The following is a 27,207-nucleotide window of genomic DNA, read 5'->3' on the forward strand; positions in this document are numbered from 1 at the left end:
AGGACGTGGATCTGTGTGTGTAAACACAGAGATCCACGTCCTGTCAGGGAGAGGAGAGCGATGCTGTGTCCCTTGTACATAGGGACACAGATCGCTCACCTCCCCAAGTCAGTCCCCTCCCCCCACAGTTAGAATCACTAGTAGGGTACACATTTAACCCCTTCCTCGCCCCCTAGTGTTAACCCCTTCCCTGCCAGTCACATTTATACAGTAATCGGTGCTTATTTATAGCACTGTTCGCTGCATAAATATGAATGGTCCCAAAAATGTGTCAAAAGTGTCCAATGTGTCCGCCATAATGTCGCAGTCACAATAAAAATTGCAGATCGCCGCCATTACTAGTAAAAAAAAAAATGTCATAATTCTATCCCCTATTTTGTAGGCGCTACATTTGTATACGCTAATTGCGATTTTTTTTTTTTTACCAAAAATATGTAGAAGAATACGTATCGGCCTAAACTGAAAACATAAAAAAAAAAAAAATTGGGATATTTATTATAGCAAAAAGTAAAAAAATATTGCGTTTTTTTTCCAAATTGTCACCCTTTTTTTGTTTATAGCACAAAAAATAAAAACCGCAGAGGTGATCAAATACCACCAAAAGAAAGCTCTATTTGTGAAAAAAAAAAGGACCCCAATTTTGTTTGGGAGCCACGTCGCACGAAGCTGAAATTTAGCCTGGGCAGGAAGGGGGTATATGTGCCCAGTAAGCAAGTGGTTAATAAATGTTGCCTTGATATACAAGCGATGTCTTGATATAAGAGTAGCGTCATGTCACAACTGAGTATAAAAAAGGAGAGGAGCCTCTTAGGCCTTGTACACACGAGAGGATATCCGCTGGAAACGGTCCGCCGGACCGTTTCCAGCGGATAAATCCTCTGGCGGATTTGGATCTGATGGCTGTACACACCATCAGATCGAAATCCCCGCGGAATACATATACGCGGTGACGTGGCCGCAACGATGACGCGGTGACGTGCGCGACCCTGGAAGGTAAATACTTCCACGCATGCGTCGAATCATTACGACGCATGCGAGGGAGGGGAGCGGACGGACTGATCCGGTGAGTCTGTACAGACGACCGGATCAGTCCGCTGGACTGGATTCCAGCAGATAGATTTCTTAGCATGCTAAGAAATTTTTATCCGCTGGGAATCCGTCGGCTGGATTTTTATCCGCTGGGAAATATCCGCTCGGACGTACACACGACCGGATCTATCTGCTGGAACTGATCCGCGGATCAATCCCAGCGGATCGATTCGGTCGTGTGTACGGGGCCTAAGTGTAGCAATATGGTTACTTATAATGAAGGTACAACATTTAGCAACTTATTGCTACTCTGAGAGTCAGTTCACATAGCAGCGGTACGACTTTGGGGGCGACTCTGCAAGTCGTCCTGAGGACGAATTCAGTGGAGATTTGCAAAACGACTTCTGCATAGAAGTCAATGCAGGTCGCCCCGAGCCACCCCCGAAGTAGTACAGGAACTTTTGACACTATTTTGCGACCATTCACTGCTCAGTGCTATAAATATGCACTGATTACTGTATAAATGTGACTGGCAGGGAAGGGGTTAACACTAGGGGGTAATCAAGGGGTTAATGTGTTCCCTAGTGAGTGATTCTTACTGTGGGGGAGGGGGACTCACAAGGGGAGGAGACCGATCGGTGTCCCTATGTACAAGAGACACACCATCGGTCTCCTCTCCCTGACAGGACGTGGATCTCTGGGTTTACACACAGAGATCCACGTCCCTGGCTCTGTGAACAAGGGTGCCCAGCGGACATCGCGGTCGCCGAGCACGCGCATCGGGGTCCCCAGTGATGCAGCGCGCGCTCCACACTGTGGGAATCCCAGAACGCCATATGACGGCTGCCCGGAGGGATGAAAGGTTCCTGCGGCCGTCGTATTACTATGGGCCCAGGCGGGAAGCGGTTAAGAGGAAAGTTTCAGGGATTTTTTTTTTTTTTTTAATGAAGAACTGTGAAGCAAATTGAGGGTAAGTGCCCATCGATGCAATCTCACCATTGCCATGAATGCAGCCTCAACATTGCCATGAATGCAGCCTCACCATTGCCATCGGTGCAGCCTGATCAATGCCTATCTGCGGAGGGGGCGGGATGAGCGCCAACAGATTACATACAGGAGAATCTCCTGTTTATTCTGTGGCCTCTTTAATACAAAGTCCCGCCTCCTATGATAGACAGAACAGTTGTCCAATGGCAGCCCATAAGACGGGGCTTCCTATTACAGGGGCCGCCGAGTAAACAGGAGATTCACCTGTATATAATGTGATGGCGCTGTCCCCAGAGGGGACAGGGAGACCCCCTCCCTATGCCCTCTGAGGCTGCCAGAATGGTAAATCTGGTATATATCTTTTGTGACTCCCCAACAAACCCCCGAGCGCCGAGTGGTGCTCAGGGATTCGTTGGGGGCCACAAAAGATAGATAGCAAATTTCCAGTGGGGCACAATTGGCCTGCAGGTGGGACTTTGGACATGCCTAACATAGGCGATTCCAGCAAAAGTGGGAGCAGGTACCTGACAAAACTAGGTACATGCCCCCCACCCCCCAAAAAAGAAAACCTTTTCCAAAAGTGGCAGAGGAGGAAAAGATGAAGCTCAACTCCCGTTTTTAGGTGAAGTTCCAAAAATCTGCAATGTGACCATTACACTGGACCCCCTCCTCATTCCCCCCGGTCCCGCTATACCAGACTGCCTCGATCCCCCGCAGTCCGACACGGAAAAGCCGCTTCACTGGTCTGGGCATATGTAGTTCTGACAGTACAGGCTAGACGGCTTCTGATTGGTCAGCGCCGTCCATGTGATGCTGCATGCCAATTAGAATCCCTGCAGTCCATACTGCCCAAGCGATTTCCAAACCCTGGAGCGGTGATGGGGGATCACGGCAGTCTGGAACCGCAGGGGTACAGTGTAAGGTCACTTTAAAGATTTTCTGTGAACTTACACTTTAATGCCGCGTACACACCATCACTTTATGTGATGAAAAAAAATGACGTTTTTAAAAACGTCACTTTAATTGACTGTGTGTGGGGGAAAACTTCGTTTTATGTCTTGTAAAAAACGACCAAAAAAAATTGAAGCATGCTTCAATTTTATGTGTCGTTTTTCAAAAGTGCACTTTTTACTTCACAGAAATTGACCGTGTGTAGCAAAAAACGTCGTTTTCTAAGACGTTTTTTCATCCACACATGCCCAGAAGCTACTTATGAAGCAAGCTTCAATGGTAAAACGTGGTGGAACGTAACCTCACTTTGCAAGATCATTGTGAGAAAACGATGGTGTGTAGGCAACTTCGTCTTTGAAAATTGAAGTTTCAAAAACATAATTTTTTACTTCACAGAAAGTGTCGTTTTTTTTCATCACATAAAGTGATGGTGTGTACGCGGCATTAGGCTTAACAGAGCTAACACACCAGGCTAAAGGTGCTTTTTTTTTTTTTTTTTTTCAGCTGAGTCCAGTGAGATTTAATAATTACAGTCACATGTCTAAAATACAGATGCGTATCTGTAAAACTGTGAATTACATCTGCAATCTGTAATCATTTTTTTTCCTCTTTGCAGGCACCAAAGGAGGCAAAGCCTACAAGATGCAGAGGCTGAAAGTAGTCTTTGTATAAGTGACCATAAACCAAGAACTAAGGAAACACTAAGTTTTGTTAGTAAACGTACCTCCAAGAAGAAGGTAACAGTAAAATGCATTACATGCTGTTTTTTTTGTTTTGTTTTTTAACCACTGTGATAATTTCATTTTTTTTTTATTATTGGTGTAACCAAGACCTGAGTTGTCTGAAAAAGATGGCCAGATATTCATACAAATAATCCTCAGACATTAAAAAGGAACTGCCGTCTGCTCACATAATTTGTAATAAACACCTCTTTGCCAATCTGAAGCTTCCCTCCAACCACTTAGCATATTATTTTTTATATATATATATATATATATATATATATATATATATATACATACACACAGGGCTTTTTTCTCAGACAATAGGTGCAGGAACTCCCCCTTTCCGAGTCACCCCTTTTCTCCGCCCCCTACCCACCTCCCAGTACCGCCCCTTTTAAACAATATAGAACCAAGTATCATTTTGTGGTGCCAAGTAATTTATATGGAATTTGGTAATGATATCAAGAAAAGCAGTAAAATAGATGCCCTGCAGCCAGCAACAATAGATTCCCCTAACAACAACAATGGACCCCCCACAACAAAATTTCCCCGCCAGCAACAATAGACTCATGGCAGCATCAACAGATCCCCGTACAGCAAGCATTAATAGACTCTCTCTGGCTGCAATCAACACTAGACCCCTCCCCCAACAGTAGATCTCTTTCAGCAGCAACTGACCCCCCCTCCACCCCCCTAGAAACAATAGGTCCCCCACCAGCAACAATAGAATCCCCCTGCAAAAATAGATCCACAGCAGTGAGCATCAATACCCTGCAGCACACCCCGGCATTCCCTTGCCATTACATACAGTCAGTTCAGAAGGTGCCGGAACTGCGTTCCCCCGCGTTCCCGCTGAAAAAAAGCTGTGTGTGTATGTATGTGTAATATATATATATATATATATATGTATATGTATATATATATATATATATATATGTATATGTATATATATATATATATATATATATATATATATGTATATAAATATTTTGTGATTCTGTACTTGCCAAATACTGTATGTTGCAGTAATATCACTCCACTAAGTCTGGCTGCAGCCATTTTAACTGTGGGCAGCTGAAGCTTCTGCCCGTTCACTTCCCGGATTTACACAGACACACAGAGACACATCTCCAGCTCTTGTTGGCCCTCTTATGACTCATCCCCCCTCCCTTCCTGGAAAAACCTCAGGAGAGACAGAGCAGTGCATGATGTCATAAGCCTAGGATAACATCCTTCTTTTTCAAAATGCAACCGTGGGACATTCATTCATTTTTTTTTCCATGCCACTAAAGTTCTTGAGCGTGGGGGGGGGGCGAAAGTTGTTGAGGGAGGGGGGGTGCTGTCGCGGGGTGGGGGGTGCCGTGGGAAATTGCCGCAAATCGTCCGACATCACACTTGGTAGGGGAGGGGGTTGCAGTCCTTCCTCCTCCTCCTCCTGTGCTGCCACCACTGGCTCCTCTTCTGGTGCGGGAAAATTACTGCTATCGCGGGACTGAGGGAAAGAAGTGTCTGTGCGGGAAAGTCCCGCAGAATCTGTGCGGGTTGGGAGGTATGGGATAATGACCAGACAAGAAACAGGAAGTGGGCTGTATAAGGTATTTACTGACAGAAAAATAATGTTTTACTATCCAAAGTTAAAAAGACAAGGGCAGAAGAAATAATAGATGGGAAGTTGAAAAAGAGCCGCTTTAAAGTGGTTCTAAATAATGAAACTTTTTTCTAAAACCTTAATGTGGAGTTCCAGCAGTTTTTGTGTTTATTACAGTCAGCAGCTTTCTGCTTGGGGACCTGTGAGAACCGATTGATCTGCAGTGTTTGATCGCTTGGTTCTCAGTGCAGAGGCACCAGGGAACTAGGTAAGTGTGATTAGGGGGAGAAAACTAAACCCATACTTCTCTTTTAAAGAGGAACTTCCTCTTTTGGGTGGAACTCCGCTTTAATGCATTTTCTACATTAAGGTAAAAAAACCTTCTGCATGTAGCTCCACCCCTAGAGACCCCCCTCCCTTATACTTACCTGTGCCTGATCTCAATCTAGCAATGTGCATCAGAGCAGTTTGCCCCGACAGAATTTCATCATGATCAACTCATACCCATCTTTTTTTCCTTCGTCATGTATAGGCAGAGAGTCAGCTTCAAACACTAAGCAAAAAATACAGCTTTTTACGGCAAGAGGCACCTGAGATCATGAGAGAGCTACATGTCCTACAGCAGGACTTGAAGAACCTTCCTCCACATCACAGCAAGGTAAGAGTGGGTCTGATAGTTCTGAAGCAGTATTACTTACTACAAGTAACTACGTGTGACTAGTCTTCACTGTATTTTGCTATAAAGTCAACATGGCATTCTAAATTGATGAGTTTAATTACATTTGTTGTAAAGTGTGATACAAAAAAAAACATTTCTAAAGTTGCATCAAGCCCATTCTGTATGTGATGCCCAATCTTCTTCGTACTTTTAGGTGTGTTTGTCTTTAGCTTTAACAAATAAAATAAAAAAGACAGAGGCCCAGATTCTCAAAGGACTTACGACGGCGCAGCGCCATGTACGCCGTCGTAAGTCCTAATCTGGGCCGTCGTATCTATGCGACTGATTCTTAGAATCAGTTCCGCATAGATATCCATTAGATCCGACAGGTGTAAGTGTCTTATGCCGTCGGATCTAAACTGCAATTTTTTTTTGCCCGCTATGTGGCGCTTCCGTCGATTTCCGCGTAGCGTATGCAAATTAGCTAGATACGCGAATTCCAGAACGTACGCGCGGCCGACGCAGTAAAGTTACGACGTTTACGTTAGGCTTTTCCCTGCGTAAAGTTGCCCCTGCTATATGAGGCGCAGCCAATGTTAAGTATGGCCGTCGTTCCCGCGTCAACATTTTAAAAAGTTAAACGTCGTTTGCGTAAGTCGTCCGTGAATGGGGCTGGACGTCATTTACGTTCACGTTGAAACCAATGACATCATTGCGACGTCATTCGGAGCAATGCACACTGGGATATTTTACGGACGGCGCATGCGCAGTTCGTTCGGCGCGGGGACGCACTTCATTTAAATGATACACGCCCCCTACCCGCCGAATTTGAATTCCGCCGGGTGATTTACGCTATGCCGCTGCAACTTTACAGGCAAGTGCTTTGTGAATAAAGCACTTGTCTGAAAAACTTGTGGCGGCGTAGCGTAAATCGGATACGTTACGCCGCCGCAGAGATACGCCAAAGGTACCTGTATCTGGCCCAGACTCTTTTACACAGCAGTTTAAACCTTAAAGGATCACTGAAGAAATGTTTTATTTTTTTTAAATAACAAACATGTTATACTTGCCTCCACTGTGCAGCTCGTTTTGTACAGAGTGGCCCCGAACCTGGTCTTCTGGGGTCCCTCGGCGGCTGTCTCGGCTCCCCCCGCAAGGACTCAACACCTTCATGCGATCTTCCTCGCATGGTGTTGAGTGCTTGCGGGCGCGCTCCCACGATACAGCCGGCGGCCATAGCTGCTTACTGTATCGATCGGCCCCTGCCCCGCCGCATCATTGAATGTGATTGACAGCAGCGCGAGCCAATGGCTGCGCTGCTTTCAATCAACCAATGAATGAGCCAGGAAGATGGCCGAGAAGCCTGCACGTTCACGGCGCGGGACTTTCGAGGGGTCAGGTAAGTAATCGAGGGGGCTGGGGGGGGGGGGGGCCATGACTAAGCCATGACTAAGCGCTGAATTGCAGCGTGAAACGCGTCGGCCAATCTGTATCTGTTGTTTGCAGTGCCTGTATGTACTTTTTACATTAAAAGACCAACTTTATTTTAAGTTATTTTGGAGTGCGGCTGTCCAGAGTTCTTTTCGTTTTTGCTAAGTAATCGAGGGAGCTGGGGGGGGGGGGGGGGGGCGCTAATACTCGGATGTTTTTTCACCTTAATGCATAGAATGCATTAGGGTGAAAAATTATTTACCTGTTACCCAGTTGTGTGTGGCTGTTAGCCTATGGAAGATATAGTCAGGTACAGATCTCATCGCCAACCAGTGATGGCCCGTCAATGCAGGGCGCAGAGGTTCCGCACCCCCCTCTCTCCCCCAATCCATGCGCCTGGCCCTTAATCTCCATGCAGGGTGCCAGACACATGGATTTCAATGGGGGTTTTCTTTTTCTTTTTTTTGTTAATCCTGAGGCTCTAATTGGCTTCAAAACAGGGTGGGCTCGGGGCACAGAGTTACCATTGCAAATTAATTTCTTTATCGTACATCACGGGACACAGAGCGGCATTCATTACTATATGGGTTATATGGAGTACCTTCAGGTGTAGACACTGGCAATCTCAAACAGGAAATGCCCCTCCCTATATAACCCCCTCCCATAGGAGGAGTACCTCAGTTTTTCCGCCAGTGTCTTAGGTGTTAGTCATGGTTTAGCTTGCCTCCACATCCTTGGGATTAGGTGAGCTAACCGGTTCTGTCCAAAAAAGCCTCAGCGCTAAAGTGGTCAGTAACCGGACCCCAAACCCTTGGGGTATAGCCCATAATGCTTTTCTTTTTAGAGAGCTGGACCCTGGGCCCAGAACTTAGAAACCTTTGGGTGCCTAATGTTTCTGTTGCCAGAGTGCTATATGGGCCCAGGACAGTGGATCCTTCATAGGAACCCAGGGCCTGAAGGTCTAGACATCCCCACCGAGATGGGGGAAGATTGGGCCTCTTGCTTGGCAAAGTCCTGCGGCATGGAGCAGGTAAGTGAGGGGAAAACTTGCGGAACTTGGTTCTTAGCAGGTTTTTTCTGGGGGGTCACAGGGGACATGCCTAAAGTTATGCGCTGCATCTGGCAAACTAGTCACATATCATAAAGATAGGATGGCTCTATATGTATTATTCCCCATAAGATGTGACCTCCCTTGTAGTGTTGGAAAAGCATTGAGTGGGGCCTGTGTGATATAAAAGTATATGTGTGTGTCAGAGAGCTGTGCTTACCTGCAAGCCTCCAGGCGATGCTCCATTCAGTCTTCCTCCTCACGGCCTGCAAAGCAGGCAAAACGCTGACCTCCTCATGGTTCCAGGCTGCAGGCTGCAGTTTGCTGGAGCAGAGAGGTCCCTTCCTCCCAACCCCACCCCCCCCTGTCGGGAGGGGCATTTCCTGTTTGAGATTGCTGGGGGGGAAGGGCGGGTCAGTGGCTTAAGGAAGGGGCGGCCCTTCCTTGTTTGTTCCATATAGCTCATTCAATACTTTGGAACTGAGGAGGAAAGACCAGAACGGCAAGCACGGGGCGCCGAGGACACACAGTGGCCAGAAAGAATATTGCAGTCTTCAGAAAGACTGTTTTCAAGCCTAGGAATAGGCTGTTTCTTTTCCATCTCATAGTTTTTCTTGCAATACTACTCAGGGGGACAGAATGTTTTTTCTTTCCTAGATTTGAAAAAAAAAAAAAAAAAAAAGATTTTTTTTGAAAAAAAAAAAAAAAAAAAGTGTCATCTAGGGGAGAGGAAGCATTTTTTATCCCCCAAACAGGTGTTTGGGCATTTAACTATTTATAAGTCCCAGGTACCAATAAGTAGCAGGTGTACCTCGGTATTGTACCATGGCATCAAAAAACAAGGGTACAAGAGGTGGGGATTCCCCCAGAGAGTCTGAGGTCTCGGACAAAGCTATGCCGCTGCTTTCCCCACAGGGAGCCTTGGGGCCATCGGGATCTGGGGCTGGAGCTGACGCGGGTCAGTCCAACCCTAAGATGGTCACGGAGGAGGTATTACTCACCTCTTTAAAAGAGATGCAGAAAAGCATGGGTAAAATGATAGCCGCAGCTATGCGGGGCAGTAAGCGGAATAGATCTCCGTCGCCCGAGCGCGGACCCTCAGAAGAGGAGGTCCTTTCCTCAGGGGAATTGGACGACCTCTTGGACAAGGACCAAGTAGGTTCAGGGATCGAAGATCCGGATACAGAGGAGTCTGGGGCAGTCTCCCTGAGGGAGAGCTGGTGGATTCAAGGATTGTCGGACTTGGTCCATAGGGCATTCAACTTGCCAGTACCAGATCTCCAGGTATCGACGGTTTCAGCTTTGGGCTCACTGAGGGCGCCTCAAAGCAATGCTGTGTTTCCGATCCATCCTCTATTAGAGGGAGTTTTGTTCCAAGATTGGAACAAGCCAGATAAGATCTTCTTACCACCTAAGAAGTTCTCTGTCCTATATCCTATGGAAGAAAATTTTTCCAAAAGATGGGCTACTCCTGCAGTGGACGCAGCCATCTCATGTGTTAACAAATCGTTAACATGCCCTGTAGAAAACATACAGGTGTTCAAGGATCCAGTTGATAAGCGCTTGGAAGCACTACTTAAGAACTCCTTCACTACTGCAGGGGCAGTAGTACAGCCAGCTGTGGCTGCGATTGGGGTCGCTCAAGCATTATCGGATCAATTTAAGCAGATGCTTAAACTTATTCCTGCCCAGCAGGCAGAAGAATTTTCGGATGTCCCTAAGGCCATATGTTTTACGGTAGACGCAATCAAGGATTCTATCCAGCAAGCGTCACGTTTATCGTTATCCCTTATCCATATGAGAAGACTCTTATGGTTAAAAGGCTGGGAGGCTGAGCCCCCATGCAAGAAGCTCCTGGTAGGGTTCCCCTTCCATGGAGGACGACTCTTCGGAGAAGACCTAGATAAATACATTCAGACCATTTCAAACGGCAAGAGTACTCTCTTGCCAACTAAGAAGAAGGTTCAGGGGCCTGCGTTTAAACGACAGTATTCCCCTGGGCAGGGGCCCTCTAATGCCAAGCAGTATCGACGGCCTCCTGCAAAAGCAAACTTCGGCTTCAACAGCAAATCACAAGGACAGGCTGTTAGAGGCAAAAGGCAGTGGTTTCGCAAACCAGCAAAACCAGCCCCCAAGCCAACCTTATGAAGGGGCGCCCCCACCCACGAAGGTGGGGGGAAGGCTGCGACTCTTTTCAGAGATTTGGGAAGCCAGCATTCCCGACGAGTGGGTACGGTCTTCCGTGGCCACAGGCTACAAATTAGATTTCCTAAGGTTTCCTCCTCCTCATTTCCAGGAGTCGAGGATTCCAAACGATCCGCCTCGGATTCCGGCCAGTCCTGGAACAGGGGCTGGGTTTCTACTCCAACCTATTCATCATCCCAAAATCCAATGGAGATGTCAGGCCAATTTTGGACCTAAAAATGGTAAATGCATATCTAAAGATCCGCTCATTTCGGATGGAATCCGTGCGGTCAGCAGCTGCCACACTCCAGAAGGACGACTTCATGGCGTCCATAGACATAAAGGATGCCTACCTTCATGTTCCAATTTATCAGCCACATCAAAGATATCTACGCTTCATGGTGGCTTCGCGTCACTTCCAATTCGTGGCGCTTCCCTTCGGGTTGGCTACGGCCCCCCGGGTGTTCACGAAGGTCCTAGCTCCGATCCTAGCCAAGCTAAGGATCCAAGGGGTCACGATCCTAGCATACCTGGACGACCTCCTAGTCATAGACCACTCGTCTCCCGGCTTGGAGCGAGCAGTGGCCCTCACGGTCCAATACCTCGAGAGGTTCGGCTGGGTCCTAAATCGAGAAAAGTCAGCTTTCCAGCCCACAAGGCAGTTGGAATATCTCGGCATGAGATTAGACACAGAACAACAAGGAGTGTTCCTACCTCTGAGGAAGGTAAAAGCCATCAAGGAATTAATCCTACTGGTTCTAAGCAAGAAAGAACCGACTATTCGCCTATGTATGAGGTTACTAGGCAAGATGGTGGCCACGTTCGAGGCGGTACCATACGCCCAGAGCCACACTCGCATCCTACAGGCAGCCATCCTGTCAGCATGGAGCAGAAGGCCACAGGCCTTGGATATCCCGTTGCCGCTCTTATCAAGAGTCCGACAAAGTCTGTGTTGGTGGTTAGACCCTCAGAATCTACTGAAGGGGAAGTCTTTCAGCCCAGTGGCTTGGAAGATAGTGACCACAGACGCCAGCCTGACGGGCTGGGGAGCAATTTTGGATGGTTGCACTCGCCAAGGTACTTGGGCAAAGCCAGAGAAGCAGTTGCCCATCAACATCTTGGAGCTCAGAGCTGCTCGACTAGCCCTCAGGGCTTGGACGTCAAAATTGCAGGGGTTCCCGGTGAGAATTCAATCAGACAATGCCACGGTCGTGGCATACATAAATCACCAAGGGGGAACCAGGAGTCAAGCCGCTCAGAGAGAGGTGAGCTTGATTCTCCTATGGGCAGAGGCGCATGTGCCCTGCATATCGGCAATATTCATTCCAGGAGTGGACAACTTTCAGGCGGACTTCTTAAGCCGCCAGACTCTATGGCCGGGGGAATGGTCTCTGCATCCACAAGTCTTTCAAGCACTCTGCCAAAGATGGGGAGTGCCGGACGTGGATATCATGGCATCGAGACTCAACAAGAAACTAGACAGGTTCATATCCCGCTCAAGGGATCCGATGGCCTGCGGAACCGATGCGTTGGTTTGCCCTTGGCATCAGTTCAAACTTCTTTATGCGTTTCCCCCGCTCCAGTTACTACCCCGCCTGCTGCGCAGGATCCGGGTGGAACACATACCAGTCATCCTGGTAGCTCCAGCATGGCCCAGAAGGGCATGGTACTCACTCATCCTAAAGATGGTAGTGGGAGACCCTTGGACTCTTCCTCTACGGCCAGACCTGCTATCGCAAGGTCCGATCCTCCACCCTGCCTTACGGCATCTAAATTTGACGGCCTGGAAGCTGAATCCCTGATTCTCAGGGGTAGAGGTCTGTCTCAGAAAGTAGTCTCTACCCTAATCAGAGCCAGGAAACCGGTCTCTAGGGTGATTTATTACAGGGTCTGGAAGGCCTATGTAGGCTGGTGTGAGTCCAAGCGATGGCTTTCTCGCAAATTTACCATCGATAGAGTATTAAGTTTTCTCCAGCTAGGAGTGGATAAAGGATTGGCATTAAGCACAATCAAAGGACAGATTTCTGCTCTGTCAGTGTGGTTTCAGCGGCCGCTGGCCACCCACTCGCTGGTTAAGACCTTCCTTCAAGGGGTCTTACGTATTAGACCTCCAGTTAAATCCCCGCTTTGTCCGTGGGATTTAAATCTTGTTCTGTCAAGTTTACAGAAACAACCGTTTGAGCCGTTGGCTGAAATTCCTTTGGTTCTACTGACAAGGAAGTTAGTATTTTTGGTTGCCATAGTTTCCGCAAGAAGAGTTTCGGAGCTAGCGGCCTTATCCTGTAAGGAACCATATCTTGTTTTTCATAAGGACAGGGTCGTTCTCCGCCCTCATCCTTCCTTCCTACCGAAGGTCATATCCAGTTTTCATTTGAACCAGGATTTGGTATTACCATCCTTCTTCCCTAAACCTACTTCCAGAAAGGAAGGGTTGCTGCATACCTTGGATATTGTCAGGGCCATGAAGGCCTATCTTAAAGCTACAAAGAAGATCCGGAAAACAGATGTGCTGTTCATTTTACCGGATGGGCCCAAGAAGGGGCAGGCAGCTGCAAAGTCCACCATTTCTAGGTGGATTAAGCAATTAATCACTCAGGCCTACGGCTTGAAAGGGTTGCCTCCTCCAGTATCATTAAAGGCTCATTCTACTAGAGCCATGGGCGCCTCCTGGGCAGCACACCACCAGATCTCTATGGCTCAAGTTTGCAAGGCGGCAACCTGGTCTTCTGTCCACACGTTTACAAAATTCTACAAGTTGGACGTAAGAAGGAATACTGATACTGCCTTCGGGCAGGCAGTGCTGCAGGCTGCAGTTTGAGACCCTCGGATTCCGGGGGCTCCTCTTTTTTGAGTTAAATTTAAAATTTAAAATTATTTTTCTCAACTAAGTTGGATTTATTATGATTTGAGTATATCTCTAAATTAAATCCTTTTGTCTTGGAGATGTTCTCCCTCCCCTCATTGTAAGCATTGCTTTGGGACATCCCATATAGTAATGAATGCCGCTCTGTGTCCCGTGATGTACGATAAAGAAAAAGAGATTTTTAATACAGCTTACCTGTAAAATCTTTTTCTTGGAGTACATCACGGGACACAGAGCTCCCACCCCTCTTTTTTGAGGACCATTTTGGGAGGCATACTGCTTGCTACAAAACTGAGGTACTCCTCCTATGGGAGGGGGTTATATAGGGAGGGGCATTTCCTGTTTGAGATTGCCAGTGTCTACACCTGAAGGTACTCCATATAACCCATATAGTAATGAATGCCGCTCTGTGTCCCGTGATGTACTCCAAGAAAAAGATTTTACAGGTAAGCTGTATTAAAAATCTCTTTATTCGCTAATTGAAATAAGGAAAAGAACGGAAGGGATATATTACGGTGCATTGGGTATTGCGGTAATGATGAGAAAAAAATCGTCTACTTTTCATAAAAATTACAAAATATTTTTATTAAATACAAAAAACATTAAAATCTATGGTCCAGTCAATATAGTATAAAAATAGTGGTCATTAGGTAACAAGGTTACAATTTTAAATCATTCAGAAATCGCATATTCCCGACATGTTTCGCTTCTTCAGGGGAAAGCGATATCCATTTGTATAATTGCAACTAGATGAGAAAATAGCTAATATTCGCTAATGTTTTCCTGATTCTCCTCCCAGCCAATCAGGAAGCAGTAACAGTGAAAATATTTTATATATGCAGTAAAGCATGCTTGTTATACTTTTTATTTTTTTATAATATTATATTTTCATATGACATGCCTCATATACAGTCCCATGACCATTGTTTTTCTGTATATGCATGCATAACATTGACGGTTGTTATGTCAGGTCACATTCTTTTTTTATATACTTGTTATACTCACTGTGGCACCTAAGTGGTTAATCCTCTGCATTGTGTAAAAAGACTGTTTGTTTGATTCTGTCTTCTCTGATCCCCCCCTCCTCCACTGACTCCAAAACAGGTCCAAATAAGACAGAGTTACTGGAGTCAGATTGCACATGCTCAGTTGTGTGTGTGTGTGTGTGTGTATCGCTAGAGAGTTTTTGTTTTTCTCCTGGGAGAGTGATCAGCACAGGGCCAATCAGCACTGTCCAGACAGAGGGTCGGAGGTCCTGCATCCTGATAGGATAGCTTAGTGCAGTATGAAAACTCCTCCTACAAGCTTTAACCAGGCACTAATAGGAGTCACAAGACTGCTATATACTGCTGATGAGAAAAGGTATTTAGTAGTTTATATTTACTAAAATGATTGAATTTCCATGTTTTTTGTACTGTGGGAGACTAAATATAGTGAATGCAGGGATTTGGGTTAGTAACACTTTACTGTTTATAAAGTGCTAAAGCTGCAAGTTGGGGGAACTGACTCTTATGCCACGTACAGACGGTCGTTTTTTGTGATGAAATAAAACGACGTTTTAAATCATGTAACAAAACAACGTTTTTCAAACTTCATTTTCAAAAACGATGCCTACACACCATAGTTTTTTTCCAAAAGCTCTAGCAAAGCGCGGTTACGTTCAGCACGTACGGCGGCACTCTGTTCCATTCAAACTCGCTTCATAACTTGCTTCTGAGCATGCGCGGGTTTAAAAACGTTGTTTTAAACGTTGTTTTGCCCACACACTATCATTGACACAAAAAACGACGTTTTGAAAAACGACACAAAAAATTCGAGCATGTTCGAATTTTTTTATTGTTGTTTTTCAGAAGACATAAAACAACGTTTTCCCCACACACGGTCATTTTAAATGACGTTTTCAAAAACGTCTTTTTTCATCACAAAAAACAACCGTGTGTACGCGGCATTAGAAGTACTTATGTTGAATGTTGTTTGTTCCGTTTTTTTTTTTTTTTTGGCATCGATCTATGGTGTAAGTATTGACTTTGTGAAGCCAGGCCAATTATCAGTTATGTTAACATATAGACAAGGCATTTATGGTTCATAAAACAATTTGTGCAAGTCTACCGATCGACACCATTTTTTTCTTTTTTATCTGAGTAAATTAGTGATTTTGTTTTTTGACTAAAACTCAATAGATTTTATTTTCCTCACAAGTGTCAGCAGAGGGCGCTTAAGATAAATGTTGCTGCGTTCTGTGTCTGTTTAGGACGGGTGTGGTTTTATTCTTTAGGTATGAAATCTTCTGGGTCTTTTGTGTGTGTGTGTGTGTGTGTGTATGTATGTATGTACAGAAACGACCTTACTCAAAATATGGGACGATGCCCTCGAGGCCGCAGACGAAGGAGAATCTTGTCTCCTGGTTCTGCTGGACCTAAGCACAGCCTTTGACACGGTAGACCACAAACTGTTACTGATGCGACTGGCCAAGGTAGCAGAAGTCGCAGAAGGTGATTTACCATGGTTTTCTTCCTTTCTTGAAAACCGATCACAAACAGTTAAATTGGGTTCTTTCACGTCGGAAAAGCGCACGGTGTCATGTGGAGTCCCCCAAGGATCCCCCCTGTCACTGGTGCTTTTCAACATCTATCTTCGCCCTCTCTTTGATATTATCAGTAGCCAAGAACTACTCTATCACTCTTATGCAGACGATACGCAACTGTATTTTCGCATCTGAAACAAAAAGGATCATCATCCCAGTTTAGAGAAATGTCTCTCTTCGATAGAAAACTGGATGACTAAGAGTTATCTTAAACTCAACAGTTCAAAAACAGAACTCCTTATGTTTCACGCCAGCCGAAAGAGTCAACTGGCAACAACCTGGACACCCCCGCCCATTCTGGGCCAAATCATCACCCCTAGCTCCAAAGTCAAAAGTCTCGGGGTCATCTTCGACACCTTCATGACAATGGACGCACAAATAGGGTCAGTAGTCAGCGGATCGCACCATCTGTTGTGCCTACTACGCAGACTTATTCCATTTATCCCCAAAGAAGACGTAGCAGTCGTGGTGGGAACAATCGTGAATTCCAGACTGGACTATGCTAACGCCCTGTACCTCGGATTCCCAAAGTACCAAATCTCCCGTCTGCAAGTCGTTCAGAATACGGCCGCCAGACTGGTGACTGGGAAAAAAACATGGGAATCAATCTCACCTTCGTTGAGAACCCTTCACTGGCTGCCAGTAAAAGACAGAATTGCATTTAAAGCTCTCTGCCTGACACATAAGTGCATCCATGGGAAGGCTCCGCAATATCTTTGCGACAAGATAGAACCTCACAATTCGAATCGCGTTCTGCGATCCACCGACCAAAATCTGGTCAGGGTACCAAAAACCAAATACAAGTCCAAAGGAGAAAGAAGGTTTGCTTTTCAGGGTCCTAGACTATGGAACGCTTTACCAACCAGCATTCGGTTGGAGGAAAACCACCTGACTTTCAGAAGACGGATCAAAACTCTGCTCTTTTGATGTCATGAGACACGAACAACTAGCGCCCAGAAGCGATTCAGTTCGCATGCGCGCGCTTTATAAGTTTTTCATTCATTCATTCATATATATATATATATATATATATATATGGCCAGATTCAGAAAGGACTTACGACGGCGTATCTCCAGATACGCCATCGTAAGTCCAAATGTGCGGCGTTGTATCTTTCCGCGTATTCTGGAACTCCGATATGCCTTAATTTGGCCAAGATACGACCGACGTAAGTCTCCTACGCCGTCGTATTTTGGGTGCATATTTACGCTGGCCGCAAGGGGCGCTTCTGTAGATTTAGGCGTCGAATATGCAAATTACCTAAATACGCAGATTCACAAACGTACTTGCGCCCGTCGCATTCAGCTACGCCGTTTACGTAAGGCTTAGGTCCGGCGTATAGTTACCCCTGCTATATGAGGCGTAGGTAATGCAAAGGTATGGACGTCGGAACAAGCGTCGAATTTTACATCGTTTACGTAAGTCGTACGTGAATGGGGCTGGGCGTTCACGTCACAGGCATTGAGCCGGCGTATGTTATGGTGTAAATTTGACGTGATACTGAGCATGCGCACGCATGCGTCGTTCGTTCGGCGCTTCATTTGCATGGGGTCACGCTTCATTATAATACAACACGCCCACTGCCTTGCTACTTTGAATTACGCGGGCTTACGCCGGCCCATTTACCTTACGCCGGCGTACATATGGGAGCAAGTGCTTTGTGAATACTCAGCTTGCCTCTCAATGTTACGTTGGCGTAGCGCATATGAGATGCGCTACGCCTAACTAAAGATGCGCCCGTCTTTCTGAATCTGGCCCATTATATATATATATTTTGCACGCTACTACAAGGGTTCCTTCAGATGTGCGACAAGGACTGCTGCTCCTCTGAAAAGTGATCCACGCCCAGGTTGCTTTTCAGAGGCGTTTGAGATATTTTGCCCCCTCGCTGTCTGATTGAACCCTTTAAATGCTGTACTACGTATTTAATATACTAAAATAATGTAGCCATAACCTCACATAAAAGTACTATATCCTTCTTTTGAAACACCCAATATCCATAATGAAATAAAGGCCATAAAGATTGTTTTCAATCACCAACATGAAAATCGTGCACAATGTCTTTCAAGGATTATGCGTCTGTTGTGCCATGCCTGACAAAGGGGTCCTGCGTGACTCCGAAACGTTGCACTCTCCTGTGTTGTGATCATGCAATAAACTATTCGCTTGGACGCTATTCACGTCATTCCATGGTGTGCTGGCAAATATCTACATTGTGACTTGAACCAGTTTCCATCTGGTTGTTGCTGTAGCACCCCAATTTGAGAGCTCATCCAGGAATGTGTGCGATGGGAATATGAAGTATGTATTGTTGCCATGCGTACATCCGTCTCATGCTGAAAATCAAATGCTCCCCTCCATTTTTTACTTCTAGAAATATAATGAGGTCAAAATGCACTTTCTGACACCCTTGGGGCAATCTCGGGGATCAGATGGCAAGCGTAGTGGTTATCTTCACTGCATACACCAGGGGGTGCTCAACCTTTTGAAGGCTGAGGGCCATTTAAAGCGGAATTCCACCCACAATTTTTTTTTTTTAAATCCGCTGCTACCAACACTGTAGCTGCTGACTTTAAATAAGGACACTGATGTCAGTCCCCCGACTGCGATCGCTCGGTCCTAGCGCCTCCATCCACGTACACACGATCATTTTTCGGCATGAAAAAAAACAAAGTTTTAAAAAAATGTCATTTAAAACGATTGTGTGTGGGCTTCACAGAATTTTTCGGCTTCTGGAAAAACTTAAATTTTTTTTCCAAACATGCTGCATTTTTTAACAACGTTTTAAACAATGTCCTTTTTCGGGTTGTAAAAAATGATCGTGTGTGGGCTAAAACGACGTTAAAAACCCGCGCATGCTCAGAAGCAAGTTATGAGACGGGAGCGCTCGTTCTGGTAAAACTAGCGTTCGTAATGGAGTAAGCACATTCATCACGCTGTAACGGACAGAAAAGCGCAAATCGTCTTTTACTAACACAGAATCAGCTAAAGCAGCCCCAAGGGTGGCGTCATCCGCATGGAACTTCCCCTGTAGTGCCGTCATACGCGTTGTACGTCACCGCGCTTCGCTAGAGCATTTTTTAAAAACGGCCGTGTGTGGGCAACGTCGTTTTAATGATGAAGTTGGAAAAACTTTGTTTTTTTTTCATGCCGAAAAATGATCGTGTGTACGCGGCATAACGGCTTCACTGCCCGTTTCCTACTGCACATACGCGACTCGCGCGGTGCTTTGTGAATGGGCGGCTGCCTCCTGGGACACAGTTCCCAGAAGGCAGTGCAGCTCATTCACTAGAAGACACCGCGACGGAGGACGAGGCAGAAGAGCTACTTCCGCATAGCAACCGCCCTTTCAGGTGAGTATAAAATTATTATTATTTATTTTATTTTTTTTTATTTTAAGATTTTTGGGAGAAAGAAAAAAAAAAAAGGGTGGAACTCCACTTTAAGGGATTTGGTAACCAGTCGTGGGCCACAATGAAGTTAAATGACAGAATTTTTTTATTTTAAATAGCATAATGAACATTTATCCTCCTGCAGCTGCTGAATGCAGGCGGAAGGGAGAGGAGGAGAATCCAGTTCTCAGCGGTTGCAGGAGGAAAATGGAGAGGATCGGTTCCTGTATATGCGGCCCCTTCTGTCCAAGTGTAAAACAGAATGTGACAGGGAGGCCGCACGGGCCCCCTGGAGCGTGGGGTGGGGTCATTATTGTGACTCTTGATGCTACTCCAGTGGTTGGGGGGTTTGTGTTAAAAATACATCTCAAGTGTGGGATTTTACTGCTCCCCAAACCTCAAATGTAGACAAACCCTTACTGTCCTGAGCCGCCTATAATCCTGCTTTTCGCACTAATGCGCTGTGGTTTATTTGCACCACGGATGCAGCACAGTTCACCTGTGGCTTTTCTTGCAGGTGTGGCACACTTTAAAAAAGTGCACTAAACCAGCCGGATAAAATAAAAGTGCATTTTCCCTGGTGTGGGGCCACATCAAAGGGCTCTGAGGGCCACAGGTTGAGCACCCCTGGCAATGGCATTCACCATTTACAAATATATATGGCATGTGAAAACAAAGAATCGGACCAATGGTGCTCTCTGTCTATAGTATTTATTATTATTAGGAGATTAAAAACTCTCCAAGTTCTGAGCTCTCCAAAGTGCTATGAGAATCTCATAAACATCTATAGTTTTTTTTTAGTTTCAAGACCCACTCCACTCTCCCTTCAACAAAATAGCTGTTGGGTGTTACGTCCCCTTCAAAGAAATCCTATTGAGTCCTTACGCAATCACATGTGTTGCATGCAATTTCAGAGTGGTCCTATTGACCTGCATTAGTTGTGTTTAGAGGCCGCAACGTCTGGTGAAAGAGACAGGCTGTTAGATTTTTGCCACACCATGTGTACTGCCATGGCTGCATGCTGCCATTCTAGCAGGCAGTTGCTCAGCGGCTCAGCTGCCTGGTTTTCTTGCCTCCCGGCCTCACATGTAAACAAGCCCTAAAATAACAGTATGACAAGGCTTGGCTCCTGGCATAGTTGTCTTCAGCGTAGAGCAATAATATCTCAAAATAATGCAGTGTCCAAAAATGTTCCTGACATCTAACCTTTACCTAAACACCAGATATGATTCTGTGCAGTGTGCTGCACTTTGTTGGTAAACTGCATGGTACCATAAGGTGTTGTATTTAGGGTGACCACATTTCCAAACTGCCATTCTGGGACACACCACCCTCTTTCACCTTCCGCCAAAAAAAGATGAGTTGGCGGCGGGTCATTTGTCAGGTGGATGTGCCGCTTGCCACCCATAGCCTGCCACCAGGTGCAGTGATGCTGTCACTCCCTCTGCATGAGCCACATGCGTAGAAGGAAAGGAGCAGCGTCAATATCTGGGGAGTGAAGATCACACCAGTCCCTGCTGCTTTCCGGAGAAAGAGGAGGTGCCGAGGTGGGTGGGGACAGCAGTGCTGCACTAGGCGCAGGCCTCGCTCCCGGGCTCACTGTCTGAGACTAATTTGTCACTGGTTGCAAGACGCCAGGCAGCGACAGCCCTAGCAACCAGTTCCGGAAATATAGTTATTAGTTAGTAGGGGGTGGCTGTGTCCTCTATTTCATTCCGGGACATTGTATTGTCCCAGAATGAAGGTGCCCGGGCCCCGGACAGACATGTCAATTGCGGGACAGTCCCGGGCAATCCGGGACACGTGGGCACCCTAGGTGTATTGCATTGCCATTTTAAAATGCATGCCTGCAGTTTTGGCTTTCTGAACTTGCAGTTTCCCAGTCAAGTCAATTGAATGAAAACCCTGATGCACACACGACCGGTTTTCATGACGTGAAAAATGCAATTTTTTTTTAATTGGTCATTAACCACTTAAGACCCGGACCTTTAGGCAGCTAAAGGACCTGGCCAGTTTTTGCGATTCAGCACTGCAACGCTTTAACTGACAATTGCGCGGTCGTGCGAGGTGGCTCCCAAACAAAATTGGCGTCCTTTTTTTCCCATAAATAGAGCTTTCTTTTGGTGGTATTTGATCACCTCTGCGGTTTTTATTTTTCGCGCTTTAAACAAAAATAGAGCAACAATTTTGAAAAAAAATCAATATTTTTTACTTTTTGCTATAATAAATATCCCCCAAAAATATATCGAAAAAAATAATGTTTTCCTCAGTTTAGGCCGATACGTATTCTTCTACCTATTTTTGGTAAAAAAAATCGCAATAAGCGTTTATCGATTGGTTTGCGCTAAATTTATAGTGTTTACAAAATAGGGGATAGTTTTATTGCATTTTTATAAAAAATAATTTTTTTACTACTAATGGCGGCGATCAGCGTTTTTTTTTTTCGTGACTGCGACATTAATGCGGACACGTCGGACAATTTTGACACATTTTTGGGACCATTGTCAGGACATTAAAATGCATTAAAAATGCATTGTTTACTGTGAAAATTACAATTGCAGTTTGGGAGTTAACCACTATGGGGCGCTGAAGAAGTTAAGTGTGACCTCATTTGTGTTTCTTTTTTTTTTTTTTTTTTTTTTTTTTTTTTTTTTTTTTTTTCTTTTCTTTTTTTAAAAATTTTCACTTCAGACTCCACCTCATAGAGTGTGCATTTATATGCTCATGATCTGCGTACCAGCCCATTGCATCTCTATTTAGGTCTTGCATCATTAGTGTCTCTGTTTCTTGTGTAAGTTGTTTTTGTTTTCCCTCCTTTTTTTTTTTTTTTTTTTTTTTTTATAAATTTTCTTGAATACATATTTAACTTCTTTTACTCGACAAATACAAGAGTTTTTCCCTTAATTCTTCACCCCCCTTACCCCCCCCCCTCCTATCTCACCCAAAACAATCTCCTTAAACCTCAGCTTCTCTCTGATTTTTCTGTGGTGTCCTTAAGTATATTCTCTTAACTTTTCCGCGTAACTCCATGATTTCTTAAAAGTTCTCCAACTTTCCCATTTCATATTTTGTACCATATTGTTGCCCTCCATGTCCTCCTGCAGTTCCTCCATTTTATAAGTTTCTTCAACCGCATCAATCCATTCCCAGATTGATGGACATTCCACCTCTTGCCATCCCCTTGGAATTAATCTTTTGGCAGCATTCAGTAGGTGCGGTACTAGCGATTTTTTATAACTTTTGATGCCCTCTTCCCCCCCGTGGAACAGTACTACCCAGGGGTCCATCTTTATCTTTTTCTTTGTAATCTCTTCCACGCAGGCCAGTATTTTTTCCCAGTACCTCCTTATCTTGGGGCATCCCCACCACAGGTGCGCCATATTTCCTGGTGAGCCGCAGCCCCTCCAGCACTCTCCAGTCTGTCCCTCTTTAAACTTTTTTAATTTGTCTGGTGTCATATACCATCCGGCTATGCATTTAAAACACATCTCTGCTGTGCGGCTATCCACCGCGGAGGAGTGTGTCAGAGTCAGCATTTTCTCTATTGTGGTCTTATCCCGCTGTGTCCCTAGTTCCCTTTCCCATTTTTTAATGAATGGAGGTATATTCTGCTCTTCCATCTTCAGTAACATCCTATATAATCCCGAGATAGATCCTCTGGCATTTTTTGCAGAGCATATTTTTTCCAATTCCAATAACTGATCTCCCGACCTCAGTGGGTGTGGGAGGTCTTGGATAAAATGGTTTAGTTGCCGATATCTCCATTCATTAATTTCCAGGAAAAAGTTTTTTAATTTCAACTCCTGTAGTGTTAAAATGTGACCTTCCTTCATTATATCCCTTAATTGTACAGTGTCCATTCTAATCCAGTTTCCCCCCACTTGTGTTTTACCTGGTGCAAAATAATCATTATTCTTTAGTGATATAAGAGGGGAATTATACTCCTTCACAGTTTTCTTATAAACAGTGTCCCAAACTTTAAGTGCATTTTTAGTTATCTCGTGTGCATTTTTATCTAATGTCCTAAATTGGGGAGGATTCCAAATTATCTTATCTAACCTTGTCTGTGACATTTCATTTTCTACCCTAACCCACCTTTTTTCTTTGCTAGCTCTGGCCCACTCCACCACTCTTGTTAATATCACCGCCTCATAGTATCTCTTGACATCGGGCACCGCTAATCCACCCTTTTTTTTTGGTTGTTTTAGTGTCTGAAGTGCTATCCTGTGTTTCTTATTTCTCCATATATAATTCATTATTAATTTTCTAAGGGTAGAGAGCAATGTCCCGGGGAGGGCAATGGGAATCATCTGGAATTTATATAAGATTTTTGGTAAAATAACCATTTTGCAGTAATTAATTCGTCCTATCCATGATATTGCCCTGTTTTCCACCCTTTTTGTTTCTGTCTTAATTTCATTCAATAAAGGTATGAAATTTATCGTATACATCTCCCTAGTAGATTTAGCTAGCAGTATCCCTAGGTATTTAAGTTCTTTAACCCAAGCAAATTTGTACTTCGTTTTCAGGAGTTGCTCTTCTGTCTTGCTTATGTTTATACTCATAATCTCCGTTTTTGTGATATTTAATTTAAGGTTTGAAATTTCTCCATATTCGCTACATAGATTTAGAAGGTTTGGGATTGATGTTTTGGGTTCCGTTAAGTAGAGGAGGACGTCGTCTGCAAAAGCTGCAAGTTTATGATCTTCCTCCCCTATTTTAACCCCTTTTATTTTTTGAGAGTTTCGGATCCTAGCCAGCAGGGGTTCCAATGAGAGCACAAACAGTAGTGGCGATAGAGGGCACCCTTGCCTTGTACCGTTTCTCATTAAGAAGGTTTGAGATAGACTTCCATTTATTTTTATTTTAGCCGTGGGGAACCTGTAAAGGGTGCCGATCCACTCCATCATCCTCTGTCCAAACCCCATTTCCTTCAGGGTGAGCAACATAAGTCCCCAATCTACCCTGTCAAACGCTTTTTCTGCGTCTATTGACAGGAGTACACCTGGGGACCCCGTTGCCTTCATTTTCCGGAGGATTAACAGTGTTCTAACCCCGTTATCTCTCCCCTCTCTTCCCTGGACAAACCCCGTCTGATCCGGGTACACCAATTTCGCCATTTCCTGTTTGACTCTCCCGGCCAATACCTTTGCAAACAGTTTTAAATCTGTGTTGAGCAGAGATATCGGCCGGTATCCTGAACAATTTTCAATGTCCTTACCTTCCTTAGGGATAACGGTGATAGTTGCCTCCGATGCCTCTTTACTTAGTTCGTACTCCTTTCCGAGCCCATTAAAATACTGGCATAGCCTTGGCAGAAGTATCTCCTTAAATTTTTTGTAATACATTATTGTAAAGCCGTCTGGCCCCGGACTTTTACCTGAGGCAGAGCTTGATAGTGCTAATTTAATTTCGTTTTCCGTAATTTGCCTGTCCATCCCCTCTGCATCTATTTGACTAACTTTTGATAACCCTGCTTCTTCTAAAAATGCTGAGATTTTATTTTCTTTCTCCCCTTTTTGCCAGTTTTTTTGTTCTACTGAGTATAGTTTTTCATAATATAGTCTAAATGTTTCAGCAATATCTTTTGTTGTATGCAAGACTTCTCCTTTTTCATTTTTAATTTTATCTATATAATTCCTTGATTTCTTTCTTTGTACCATCCGAGCCAGATGTTTGCTTGTTTTATTTCCCCACCTGTATCTCTCCCTTGCCACCAAGTTAAATTCCCTTCTTGTTTCCCGGTCTATCAGATATTTAAGTTCGTTCCGCTTATTAACTAGTTCCAAATATATATCTCGTTGTTTACCATTTTTTTTATGTGTTAGTTCTAAATTGAAGATCTCTTCTACTAATTTTTCCTTTTTACTGTTCATTTCTTTTTTCCTCCTTGCTCCTTCGGAGATTAACACCCCTCTAATCACCGCCTTATGTGCGTCCCATAGTGTTGCTGCCGAAATTTCGTCTGTCTTGTTTATCTCAAAATATTCCTCTAATTCCTTTTTAACCCTCATTGAACTTTTCTCTTCTATTAGTAGTTTCTCATTTAGTCTCCAATTTGAATAGGTCCTTTGATTGCCTGTAATATTTATGGATATGCTAATTGGGGCATGGTCAGAAATCGTCATGGTCTCTATTTTTGTCTCGACCACCGCATCTAACATTCTATGCTCAATAAAAATGTGATCGATCCGGGAGTAGCTCTCGTGTACATGGGAATAAAATGTATAATCTCGTTTGCTTGGGTTAAAGATCCTCCATGTGTCTACTAATTGGCTTCTATGCAGACTACCCTTTACCTTTCTTAATTGCCTTTCTTGAGTTTCTAATGTCTGGTGTGTTTTATCGGCCTTTGTGTCCATACAAAAGTTTAGATCTCCTCCCAGTATTGTCTTTCCCCTCCTGAAGTCTTTTAATTTCCCCAGGATTCCCAGGAGGTATTTCATCGGGGAGGTATTTGGTGCATATATGTTTACAAGAGTATATTCCTCCTCCTCTAGTTTTCCCCTTAAAAAGAGGAATCTTCCTTCTGGGTCTGTCAATCGGTCTGTTAACACAAACCTAGTCCCCTTAGCTATTCCAATTGCTACCCCTCTGGCCCTTTTAGTAATGGTATCACCATAGTACCATATGGGGAAGTCAGGGGAATATAGCTTTATGTTTGATCCTAGTGTAAGATGGGTTTCTTGTAAAAAGACTACATCTGACCTATACCTCTTTAGTTCCTTTAGTACTTTATGTCTCTTTGATGGACTATTGAGCCCTTTTACGTTATAAGATAGGCATTTAATTACCGGCATCTTGGCTATTAGTTACGCTTTCTTCCGATTGTTTTGGTGAGATAGGATATCTTACCCCCTCCCCTCCCCTCCTCCCCTCCTTCCCTCCCCTCCCCCTTCCCTCCCCTCCCCCTTCCCTCCCCTCACCCTCTTCCCCCCCCTCCCACCCTCCCTGTTGGCCTATCTCAGACCACTGAACCATCTTCCAAGTCTTGGTTCAGTTTCGCTCTGGGTGAGGTTTTGGGAATTCCCCCCCCCCCTCCTGCCGTTCTTTCACCAGGAGGGGTGGGGGGGGAGGTTAGCCTATCTCCTCCCTATCTCCAAGGGGGCCCTCCCGGGTCCCCCAAAAAAAACAGTGGCTTACAAAAAATGAAGAAGAAGAGAAAAAGAGCCTCCCAAGGGGCCCCCAAGGAGAGAGGGTATATCACATGAGCGAGCAGAGAGACAAAGAGAGGGGGGGGGGAACCTCATTTGTGTTTCTAACTGTAGGGGTGTGTGGCTGTAGGTGTGACGTCATTGATTGTGTTTCCCTATAACAGGGACCACACGATCAATGACGGCGCCACAGTGAAGGAGAGTGATGGGCGCTGCGCCAGGTGACTACCTCTTGAAGCTCATCAAGAGAATGCCAAGAGTGTGCCAAGCAGTAATCAAAGCAAAAAAGGTGGCTACTTTGAAGAACCTAGAATATGAAATATATTTTCAGTTGTTTCACACTTTTTTGTTATGTATAATTCCACATGTGTTCATTCATAGTTTTGATGCCTTCAGTGTGAATCTACAATTTTCATAGTCCTGAAAATAAAGAAAACTCTTTGAATGAGAAGGTGTGTCCAAACTTTTGGTCTGTACTGTGTGTATATGTATATATATATATATATATATATATATATATATATATATATATATATATATATATATATATATATATATATATATATATATATAAATATATAAATAAATTCCCATTTCTTTATCTTGAATATAC

The 27,207-nt window shown here is 44.6% G+C and overlaps 1 protein-coding gene across 2 annotated transcripts in view; it reads left to right on the forward strand.

Moving 5' to 3' along the window:
- Positions 1–27,207, forward strand: part of LOC120913185 — a 161,596-nt gene that overhangs the window by 65,250 nt on the left and 69,139 nt on the right. For both annotated transcript variants that reach the window (XM_040322956.1, XM_040322957.1), the window contains 2 exons: positions 3,584–3,704; positions 5,813–5,938. In XM_040322956.1, the coding sequence (XP_040178890.1) occupies positions 3,584–3,704; positions 5,813–5,938 (247 nt within the window). The remainder of the gene's footprint in view (positions 1–3,583; positions 3,705–5,812; positions 5,939–27,207) is intronic.

The sequence above is a fragment of the Rana temporaria genome, chromosome 9 (assembly GCF_905171775.1).
Source record: "Rana temporaria chromosome 9, aRanTem1.1, whole genome shotgun sequence".
Classification (NCBI taxonomy): domain Eukaryota; kingdom Metazoa; phylum Chordata; class Amphibia; order Anura; family Ranidae; genus Rana; species Rana temporaria.